At 47.5% G+C, this 12,167-nt stretch overlaps 1 protein-coding gene across 1 annotated transcript in view; it reads left to right on the plus strand.

Annotated features, from left to right (window-relative positions):
• The first annotated feature begins 1,977 nt into the window (after positions 1 to 1,977).
• PRLHR (prolactin releasing hormone receptor) overlaps positions 1,978 to 12,167 on the plus strand; it is a 90,509-nt gene continuing 80,319 nt past the window's right edge. Inside the window, exon 1 of the mRNA XM_066590000.1 lies at positions 1,978 to 2,529. Within this exon, the coding sequence (XP_066446097.1) occupies positions 2,114 to 2,529 (416 nt within the window). The 5' untranslated portion in view covers positions 1,978 to 2,113. The remainder of the gene's footprint in view (positions 2,530 to 12,167) is intronic.

The raw sequence follows: 12,167 nt of genomic DNA on the forward strand, positions 1-12,167 counted from the left end.
TCTTTTACAACTGAATTGTTGCATGACTCTGTCATTACTTTAGTAAGAATTCATGTATCTTTGTATCATATATACTGCAGTATATCAGCATTTTCAATGTAGGAACCCACCAGAGAATCTTCCAATATTGTCAGGGTATGTTTGCGCAGGCCAGAAAATCTGCAGAAGTTACAAAACAAGCATTGCGGATGGGATTTTGGAAACCCCAACCACATGCTGCAGAGAAAAATTGTAGTGTAAGTTGACAGGCGCTGCAGATTTTAAAGGGGCTGACCAGTAGTAAGTTATGAATAGCCTATACTCAGGATTAGAGATGAGCAAGCATACTCGCTAAGGGCAATTGCTCGAGCGAGCATTGCCCTTAGCGAGTACCTGCCCGCTCGAGAGAAATGGTTTGGTTGCCGGCGCAGGGCAGCGGTGAGTTGTAGCAGTCAGCAGGGGGAGCGGAGGAGAGAGAGGGAGAGAGAGATCTCCCCTCCGTTCCTTCCCACTCTCCCCCGCAGCTCCCTGCCCGCCGCCGGCAACCGAACCTTTTCTCTCGAGCGGGCAAGTACTCACTAAGGGCAATGCTCGCTCAAGCATTTGCCCTTAGCGAGTATGCTTGCTCATCACTACTCAGGATAGGTCATCAATAGTAGCTTCGTAGAGGTTAGTCACCAGGGATCCCTGCCAATGTCTTGTTTGTAAAGCTGGTGCACACTAAGCTGATTTCTGCAGAATGTAGACAGCTCCGTTTCCACTGTAGTGGCTAGGCTTGGTATCGCAAGGATTGAAATTAATGGGAACTCTCCTGCAACGCCAATCCTGGCCAATGCAGTGAGAACGGATCTGTCCGCTTCCTGCAGAAATCAGCTCAGTGCACCAGCATGGCAGAACTCCACCAGTCTGCTGTCAATAACCTATCCAGAAGATAGGCCATAGATAGTTTACAACTAGACAACTTCAAATCCACATCATGTCAATTCATACTGTGGATTTCCACCGTGGCTTACACTCCTTTAACGAAGCGATAAAATCCACAGTAAATCCGCTTGAAATCGATTTGGAATTGCCACTGCTAATTTTCTGCTACAGAAAATCCACAGCAAGTCGTCAGAATGTGAACACAGCCTTAGCCCTCATTCACACAGCAGAATTTTGCCATGGATTTTGGCCCAGTGTCCAAATCCAGAACAAAATCTATATAATTTCAGTATACTGTTGGTGCTATAAAACTCCATGCTGTAGTTCATATGGCACTGATGTTTCCCAATGTGGATACTGAAATGTGCATTGCATTAAAAAAAACAATTAGCATATCAATTCTACACATACATGGATTTGCGGCATTGACCAAGGCTAAATCCACATGCAGATCCACATTAAAATACGCAGCAGAACTCTGACGCTCCGCCTACAGTACCAATCTGGGCCACTTAGTAATGCATGGAGCTGTTTGCTTCCTGTAGCAAAACAACCTTTTTAATAGTTGACCTAGGAAAAAACTGACCATTGAACTTTATCAGCATCTAAAGGAGCTCAACTTATAAGAAAGTCCTGCAGGTTGATGTGTAACATTCATGCTCCTGTCTGCAGAATAAAAAGCTTAGCAATGCAGAATTTGTAAATGCCGTCACTTTTGCCAAGTCCTAAAATATCTCCTTGTGTTTTCTCTAGGAATGGAAATTTCATGTCAAGACAACAAGAGGCCTGAATCCTACTTTGTGGAGGAACATGTGTCTTATAATACAATGTAAATGCCATCAAGGAGACACATTGAAGAACATGTGAAGTTTTCTTTTACCCCCTCTATGGCCTAACACTCTTCAGAAATCTTTCCACATTTCCGTATATTGGAAATGTGCTTCGTGAAATTTATAATATTTGGAAGAAAACCTCCATATTAATTCTAAATGAGGTGATATCTGTGTCTTACTATATATTGTTGGCTAGTGCCAAGGATTTAGGAGATATTTAAAGGTCATTTACAAAGGAACTGAGGTATCTACAGTAAGTTGTTGATAAAAGACAACAATAAGAAAGGTAATCTTGTGTGGAAATCCCTCAGTCATTGGTCTATCTAAGTATGCTGTGTAACAGTTTTATGGATTTACTATAGAAACTGGCTGAAGATATGGAAAGCACCAGTGGCAGGAGCTATGGACCTGCCAATCTCACAATATACAGGGTCAAACTCAACAGCTCCAACTCGAGCTCGGAGTTCACTGGAGTGCAGCTCATACAGTCCTACAAGCCACTTATCATACCATGCTATACTTTAGTAGTATTAATTGGAATATTTGGGAACTACCTACTTCTGTATGTCATTTGGAGAACCAAGAAAATGCACAACGTCACCAATTTCTTTATTGGAAATCTGGCTTTTTCTGACATGCTCATGTGTGCCACGTGTGTGCCCTTCACTCTCGCCTATGCCTTCAACTCCCAGGGCTGGATATTTGGCAAGTTTATGTGTTACTTTGTGTTCCTGATACAGCCAGTAACAGTGTACGTTTCTGTCTTCACCTTAACAGCCATTGCTGTGGACAGGTAATAACCCCTTACGTCGATTCTTGACTTATTTGTAGAAGTATCACTTCAGACCATTTTATAATGATGTTTTTGTCATGACCCTACTGTACACTACCTAAGTTTACTGCATCTGGTTCTTATATTTTCCTGTCTGCCTGCTTAAAATGTACACTCATTGTCAAAAGAAATCAAGTACCTAGAAGGAGTTGTCAGAATCTAATGAAGCTTTCTGTATGTGATTGTAATGTTGGTATAAGTGATTACAATATCAGAGCAAAAGGAGAATCTGTTGTGGAAAACTAACACCTTGAAGGGAGGCTCTAGTACCCTGTTGTACAGCCTCTAGCTTGCATACAAGATGTAATATGGGAGGACATGGAGGCTATTGTACCCTGTTGTACCGCCTCTAGCTTGCATACAAGATGTAATATGGGAGGACATGGAGGCTCTAGTACCCTGTTGTACCGCCTCTAGCTTGCATACAAGATGTAATATGGGAGGACATGGAGGCTATTGGACCCTGTTGTACCGCCTCTAGCTTGGATACAAGATCTAATATGGGAGGACAAGGAGGCTCTAGTACCCTGTTGTACTGCCTCTAGCTTGGATACAATATGTGATATGGGCAGGCATGGAGGCTCTAATACTCTGTTGTACCACCTCTAGCTTGGATACAAGATGTGATACTGGCGGGCATGGAGGCTCTAGTACCCTGTTGTACCACTTCTAGCTTGGATACAAGATGTGATATTGGTGGGCATGGATGCTCTAGTACCCTTATGTACTGCCCCTAGCTTGGATACAAGATATGATACGGGTGGGCATCAAGGCTCTAGTACCCTGTTGTACTGCCTCTAGCTTGGATACAAGATGTAATACGGGTGGGCATGGAGGCTCTACTACCAAGTTGTACTGTCTCTAGCTTGGATACAAGATGTGATACGGGCAGGCATGGAGGCTCTAGTACCCTGTTGTACCGCCTCTATCTTGGATGTGAGATGTCATATGGGCAGGCATGGAGGCTCTAATCCCTTGTTGTACCACCTCTAGCTTGGATGAAAGATGTGATACTGGTGGGCATAGAGGCTCTAGTCCCCTGTTGTACCACCTCTAGCTTGGATACAAGATGTGATACAGGGGGTATGGAGGCTCTAGTATCCTGTTCTACAACCTCTAGCTTGGATGTAAGATGTGATACTTGTTGGCATAGATGCTCTAATACCCTGTTGCACCACCTCTAGCTTGGATGCAAGATGTGATGCAGTTGTGCATGGAGGTATACAGATTCCAAATGGTATCCTGCAATATATCTGTACACATTTGCTGTAACTGAGCCTCTAGATTGTGCAAACCCGTAGGTTGTCAAAATTGGCATCCCAGATGGTCCCATAGATGTTCTATTGGCGATAAATCAGGTGACCATGCAAGCCACAGAAGTGTAGCAATGTTGTGGAGACATTCCTGTGACCCCCTTGTGTGGCCGAGCATTATCCTGCTGGAAAATACCTCTTGGAAGCCGCCATGAGAGGAACACATGTGGCTGCAGGATGTTCTGAACATATCGCTGAGCTGTCATTGTCCCTCGTACCACTACTAGGGGTTACCGACTGTTGTATGCAATGGCCTCCCAGACCATCACACTAGCAGGGTGCAGTGTGTCGCTCCACAGCATAGACAGGATTGAGGTGCTCACCCCTAAGTCTACAGACACAAATATACCTGTCATTAGTGCCCAAGCTAAACCTAGATTCGTAGCTGAAGAAAAACTAGTTCCACTCTGTAGCAGTGTAGTTTCATCATTTGGCACCACTTTAGAGGTGATGGTGGATGGGTGTCAAAGGCAGGACACATAATGGGTGCTGTGAGACCAAATATCCTTGAGCCAAGTGCCTGGAAATGGTTCCAACAGACACAAGGGGGGAACAATGGTGCCACCTGTCTCTGGATGTCGAACAGCAAAAGAGTTGGAGCTGCTCGTGCTTGTTAGACAATCAGACGATCATTTCTGCTGGTGGTCTGTCAAGGATGGGATTACTTTTAGGTTCTCAGGTGGCAAGACCGTTCATCTAATCACACCACAACTCTAATCGTTTGTAAATCTGCCTCAGATGTAACTGCATGCCAAGTTTTGCAGCAAAACGCCAACTCCTTCTAGATACTTGATTTTTTTGGTTTACAAAGAGTGTATTTTACTGAAATCACAGCATAAGGGCTTATTCAGACAGGCGTATATAGTCCGGGTGTTCCCGCCTTGCCAATATACACTATCCCTCTCTGCAAAGGGGAGGAGGCGGGCCTGGCCAGGAGCTAGTGCACTGAGCTCCTGCCCCCTCTCTGACCCTCACTACTCTTTGATTCCGATTCACCCCATATAAAGTTCAGCTCTTCTAGTAGGATTTCCTGACATTTTCTAAGTTGCATTTTTTAAGCAAGAAGCCATAAAGAGCTTACAACACATCAAAGGGATCTTTGAATTCAATGAATGGCTGAGCGCTGCCTGTGATTGGCTGAGTGCTCAGCCAATCAGACGCAGCCCTTTCAGCAGGCAGAGATTTTAGACCTCGCCTGCTGAAAGAACTTCAATACAGTTCCTGGGTCCCAAGCGGCTAGACGTGCCTGAGCCCTGACAGCGGTGGACAGGTGATTATATATTTTTTAAATTTTTTACACAAGCTAGGAATGATTTTCAGGGACGGGCTTATATTTAAAGCCCTTCCCCGAAAATCATTGCGGGGTGCTGGCATCCTTTTGATTTCAAAGGGCCCGCCAGCAGCAGCAGTGGCCGTATAATGGCAGAACATTGCGTTCCTCTGTCACAGCTGTCACAGCCATGAGAGCTGTGACAGGGGATTCTTTACTCCCCATGGGGAGTCCCCTTGTCTCTGAACACTGTGACGGTGCTGTCACAGTGTTCAGTGACAAGGGAACACCCCGAGGGGAATATTGACGTGCACCACGGACCTATGGTGCACAGATGTCTTATGTTTTGCAGGTACATGCGTTTGCGCGCCTGTAAAACATGGACATGTGAACAAACCATAGGGAACCAATGGTTCCAATAGATGCCTGGTTTTGTGTGGATGTATGTACGCACGTAAACACACTCATCTGAATAACCCCACAGGTCTCATTTAGATGAGCATGGTTTACACGCTACTACAGCAGCCTGTAAACCACGCTTCTATAACAACCAACAGGTTGCTATAGAAGCACTCAAACAGATAGGACAGCAAGTGCTGACTCGCCTGTCAGCTCAGTGCTGTGGCGCTGTCCATGGTGCTTACCATACGTTCCCATGGGAGCTGCAGCAGCACTCTGCTCGTAGCATAGACACCGCAAAATTCCTGCATGTCAGAAGAGTGTAAACCACGCTGAACAAGGGCCTAAAAGATTTCAGCTTGTTTTTCAATGGAATTGTACAGATAATGGGTTCCATTGATGGTGGGCATAAATCTGAAATGATTCATCTTTGTTGAATTTGTTGAAGGGGTGAGTAGAATTTTTATATCCACACTAGTAAAAGCTGCACATTTCTGCCACTGATTAAAACTTTTGTATCATTAGGGAAAAGACAGTAAATCCCTTATCGGGTCTTTCGTGCAGACCTAAAATCATTGGTCTGCCGCTGCATCGTTCTGTGTAAACAGGCCGTCATTCATCTATGTTTGTCCTTCCTAAAATCTGCCTCTGTTGTTGACTATGGCTTTGGGATTTTTTTTCACATTCGCATTGAATACAAATTAAATCATATGTGACCTCCTGGGGTTGTATGAAATTTTTACTGACTTTTATTGGCATGCCAGGATCGTCAAGGCTACACAATCAGTATTCCAGAAGTCAAAGTAAATTATTGCTTAGGAATGCAAAGCTTTTGATCTGATCCACATCTCCCAGAGAGCCATGTATAAACAAGAAATGTGCTCCAAAGTGAGTCTTTTTGCAATGTTTTAGCTACAAACTAAGTCAGGTAGTTGATAAATAGGGTTGTATAAACTGTCACCATATAATTAACTAGAAGAGTTGTTACTCTTTATCTTTTGTCATTCAATTCTGATATTGCGCAACATTTGTATATTTGCATTTTCTCAACTTTTTCTGTGCCCCAGTAGCAGCGCACTGTCGCGGAATCATCATGCAGAAAAGTTGTAGTCATGGAGATATGTTGCTCCTTTTATGATTCGCAGTCACCTTGATGCCTAGAGAACCAGACTTACATTGTATAATGATAAGCCTCACAGAGTCATCTTAATAATCAGAAGCAATTGTTCCGTAGATTTACATAATGCATCAAACTACAATATTGGCACACATCCATATACAATTTTAATGTGCCTTGTAGAAAAGGAAAATCCAATGCAAAAATGTACTGTACTTAGAAAATAGTGCATCATAAAGTAAGAAGTCATCTAACTGTATTACTTTACTGTATAACCTTACAGGCCTGGAGATTTGATATAGGCGTGGACAAACTGCTCTGGCAATGGCCAAAATTATAGCTAACTGTCAACATATTGGCATACCAGAGGGCCCTAGGAATTTTACTTGCCCCTGGTTCCCGTTGTTAAGAAAATTGTAGATCAATGTGTGAGTTAATTGTTTTCTTAGTAAATTGTAGACTAGGAAGATATAGCCTGCTGCTAGTAGAAGTAGCACACACACACCCCTTGCATTCCTTTTCACTGAATTCATAACGGTTTCATTGTATGTTATAGTTACACCTTAACCCCTTGAGTGGCACGCCCGGAAATTTTCCGGGACGAGCTCCACTGCCCATAGCGATATAGTCCGGAAGATTTCTGGGCTATGTATCACTATGGAAGCTGCAGAGCACAATGCCACAAGCTGTGGCAGTGTGCTCTTCCTGCACAGTCCCACAGAGAACAAAGCAAGGGCTTTGAAAAAACAGCAGAAGATATTGCCGATCTGCCGGCAATCTCCTGCTTCTAAATCTCCTGCTTTGTTTACAGGTTGCCATAGAGCCTATTGGCTTGTCAGAAGCAAGCTGATGGTCTCTGTGGCAGGGAGAGCTTGGTGCTTGGCTGTGAGAGGACAGCCAGGCACCAGCTCTTACAGCAGAGATCAGAGAAAACTTCTGATCTCTGCTGTGTTAACCCTTTACATGCTGCAGTCTATGTGACTGCAGCATGTAAAGGGCTGTCACTGCAGCATGTAAAGGGCTGTCACCATCGGACCCCCGGAATGTGATCAGGGGGTCCTGATGGGTCCCTGTGGAAATCCCCTAAAGGGACAAAAATAAAAAAAAGTAAAAAAAAAAACAAAAGTAAAAAAAATATTTAAAAAAATAATAACACTTCTCTCCCTTTACTTTGAAAAAAAATCAAAAATACAATCACACATGTGGTATCCATGCGTCGTAATGACCCAGAGAAGGAAGTTAATATGTTATTTAACCCCTTAATGACATGGCCATTTTTTTCTTTTTTCCCCCATTTCTTTTTTTCCTCCCCCCTGTTTAAAAAATCACAACTTATCCCGCAAAAAACAAGCCCTTATATGGCCGTGTCAATGGACAAATGAAAAAGTTATGGCTCTTGAGACGCAACTGTAAAATTAGTTGAAATTCAATGATTAGACCATTTTTAAAAACCTGCCCTGGTGGGTCAGACAGGGTGGTAGGAAACCCGCCACTCAAGGGGTTAAAGGTGTAACTTATGTTAATCATTTTAGTGGTAACTAGAGATGAGCGAACGTACTCGTCCGAGCTTCATACTCGTTCGAGTATTAGCGTGTTCGAGATGCTCGTTACTCGAGACGAGTACCACGCGATGTTCGAGTTACTTTCACTTTCATCTCTGAGACATTAGCGCGCTTTTCTGGCCAATAGAAAGACAGGGAAGGCATTACAACTTCCCCCTGCGACGTTCAAGCCCTATACCACCCCCCTGCAGTGAGTGGCTGGCGAGATCAGGTGTCACCCGAGTATATAAATCGGCCCCTCCCACGGCTCGCCACAGATGCATTCTGACATAGTTCAGGGACAGTGCTGCTGGTGCCGGAGCTGCTATAGGGAGAGCGTTAGGAGTTATTTTAGGCTTCAAGAACCCCAACGGTCCTTCTTAGGGCCACATCTAACTGTGTGCAGTAGTGTGAAGGCTGCTTTTTGCAGTGTTGCACTTTTTTTTTTTTTTGTGTATCGGCCGTGCAGAGCATTGCGTCCTGCAGTAATTTTACATTGTCCAGGGCCAGTGGTGGTGAGGCAGGGACAGAAGACATATTTAGTGTATATAGGCAGTGGGCCTTTCCAAAAACATTTGGGAAAAAGAATCTATTTGGGCTGCCTGTGACCGTCCTCAGTGTACTGGGTCTCTGCTGGGGGTAGTTGTCCTAATTCATACGCAGCCAGCTAAGTGTTACAGCAGGCTTGCGCAAAATTCTTTCCTGCCTCTGTGTTGCCTCTTACATCACCGCTGTATTCCTGTCCACAAGTGTACTGGGTCTCTGCTGGGAGTAGTTGTCCTAATTCATATGCAGCCAGCTAAGTGTTACAGCAGGCTCACGCAAAATTCTTTCCTGCCTCTGTGTTGCCTCTTACATCACCGCTGTATTCCTGTCCACAAGTGTACTGGGTCTCTGCTGGGGGTAGTTGTCCTAATTCATACGCATCCAGCTAAGTGTTACAGCAGGCTTGCGCAAAATTCTTACCTGCCTCTGCTGTGCGTTCCGTAAGCGAAGTCAGCCTCCAACCACAGGCCAATAAGCGGCACATTTAATTACAGCATTCTGTTTCTGCACTACTGGTAATACACCATGCTGAGGGGTAGGGGTAGGCCTAGAGGACGTGGACGCGGGCGAGGACGCGGAGGCCCAAGTCAGGGTGTGGGCACAGGCCGAGCTCCTGATCCAGGTGTATCGCAGCCGACTGCTGCGGGATTGGGAGAGAGACACGTTTCTGGCGTCCCCACATTCATCTCACAATTAATGGGTCCACGCAGTAGACCTTTATTAGAAAATGAGCAGTGTGAGCAGGTCCTGTCGTGGATGGCAGAAAGTGCATCCAGCAATCTATCGACCACCCAGAGTACTGCGCCGTCCACTGCTGCAACTCTGAATCCTCTGGCTGCTGCTCCTCCTTCCTCCCAGCCTCCTCACTCCATTACAATGACACATTCTGAGGTGCAGGCAGACTCCCAGGAACTGTTCCCGGGCCCCTGCCCAGAATGACCAGCAATGGTTCCTCTCCCACCGGAGGAGTTTGTCGTGACCGATGCCCAACCTTTGGAAAGTTCCAAGGGTCCGGGGGATGAGGCTGGGGACTTCCGGCAACTGTCTCAAGAGCTATCGGTGGGTGAGGAGGACGATGATGATGAGACACAGTTGTCTATCACTCATGTAGTTATACTTGGAGTAAGTCCGAGGGAGGAGCGCACAGAGGATTCGGAGGAAGAGCAGCAGGACGATGAGGTGACTGACCCCACCTGGTTTGCTACGCCTACTGAGGACAGGTCTTCAGAGGGGGAGGCAAGTGCAGCAGCAGGGCAGGTTCGAAGAGGCAGTGCGGTGTCCAGGGGTAGAGGCAGGGCCAGACCAAATAATCCACCAACTGTTTCCCAAAGCGCCCACTCGCGCCATGCCACCCTGCAGAGGCCGAGGTGCTCAAAGGTCTGGCAGTTTTTCACTGAGAGTGCAGACGACCGACGAACAGTGGTGTGCAACCTTTGTCGCGCCAAGATCAGCCGGGGAGCCACCACCACCAGCCTCACCACCACCAGCATGCGCAGACATATAATGGCCAAGCACCCCACAAGGTGGGACGAAGGCCGTTCACCGCCTCCGGTTTGCACCGCTGCCTCTCCCCCTGTGCCCCAACCTGCCACTGAGATCCAACCCAAGCGCAAGTACGCCGCCACGCACCCGCACGCTCAAGCGTTAAACGTGCACATAGCCAAATTTATCATCCTGGAGATGCTGCCGTATGGGGCTGTGGAAACGGAGGCTTTCAAAGGTATGATGGCGGCGGCGGCCCCGCGCTACTCAGTTCCCAGTCGCCACTACTTTTCCCGATGTGCCGTCCCAGCCCTGCACGACCACGTCTCCCGCAACATTGTACGCGCCCTCATCAACGCGGTTACTGCCAGGGTCCACTTAACAACGGACACGTGGACAAGCACAGGCGGGCAGGGCCACTATATCTCCCTGACGGCACATTGGGTGAATTTAGTGGAGGCTGGGACAGAGTCAGAGCCTGGGACCACTCACGTCCTACCCACCCCCAGAATTGCGGGCCCCAGCTCGGTGGTGGTATCTGCGGCGGTGTATGCTTCCTCCACTAAACCACCCTCCTCCTCCTCCTCCTCCTCCTCCTACGCAACCTCTGTCTCGCAATCAAGATGTGTCAGCAGCACGTCGCCAGCAGTCGGTGTCGCGCGGCGTGGCAGCACAGCGGTGGGCAAGCGTCAGCAGGCCGTGCTGAAACTACTCAGCTTAGGAGAGAAGAGTCAGACGGCCCACGAACTGCTGCAGGGTCTGACAGAGCAGACCGACCGCTGGCTTGCGCCGCTGAGCCTCCAACCGGGCATGGTCGTGTGTGACAACGGCCGTAACCTGGTGGCGGCTCTGCAGCTCGGCAGCCTCACGCACGTGCCATGCCTGGCCCACGTCTTTAATTTGGTGGTTCAGCGCTTTCTGAAAAGCTACCCACGCTTGTCAGACCTGCTCGGAAAGGTGCGCCGTCTCTGCGCTCATTTCCGCAAGTCCCACACGGACGCTGCCACCCTGCGCACCCTGCAACATCGGTTTCATCTGCCAGTGCACCGACTGCTGTGCGACGTGCCCACACGGTGGAACTCTACGCTCAACATGTTGGCCAGGCTCTATGAGCAGCGTAGAGCTATAGTGGAATACCAACTCCAACATGGGCGGCGCAGTGGGAGTCAGCCTCCTCAATTGTTTACAGAAGAGCGGGCCTGGTTGGCAGACATCTGCCAGATCCTTGGAAACTTTGAGGAGTCTACCCAGATGGTGAGCGGCGATGCTGCAATCATTAGCGTCACAATTCCTCTGCTATGCCTCTTGAGAAGTTCCCTGCAAAGCATAAAGGCAGCTGCTTTGCGCTCGGAAACAGAAGCGGGGGAAGACAGTATGACGCTGGATAGTCAGAGCACCCTCCTGTCTATATCTCAGCGCATTGAGGACGAGGAGGAGCATGAGAAGGAGGAGGAGGAAGAGACAGCTTGGCCCAATGCTGAGGGTACCCATGCTGCTTGCCTGTCATCCTTTCAGCGTGTATGGCCAGAGGAGGAGGAGGATCCTGAAAGTGATCTTCCTAGTGCGGACAGCCATGTGTTGCGTACAGGTACCCTGGCACACATGGCTGACTTCATGTTAGGATGCCTTTCTCGTGACCCTCGCGTTACACGCATTCTGGCCACTATGGATTACTGGGTGTACACACTGCTTGACCCACGGTATAAGGAGAACCTTTCCACTCTCATACCCGAAGAGGAAAGGGGTTCGAGAGTGATGCTATACCACAGGACCCTGGTGGACAAGCTGATGGTAAAATTCCCATCCGACAGCGCTAGTGGCCGAAGGCGCAGTTCCGAGGGCCAGGTAGCAGGGGAGGCGCGGAGATCAGGCAGCATGTACAGCACAGGCAGGGGAACACTCTCTAAGGCCTTTGACAGCTTTCTGGCTCC

This window comes from Eleutherodactylus coqui, chromosome 2 (assembly GCF_035609145.1).
Source record: "Eleutherodactylus coqui strain aEleCoq1 chromosome 2, aEleCoq1.hap1, whole genome shotgun sequence".
NCBI lineage: Eukaryota > Metazoa > Chordata > Amphibia > Anura > Eleutherodactylidae > Eleutherodactylus > Eleutherodactylus coqui.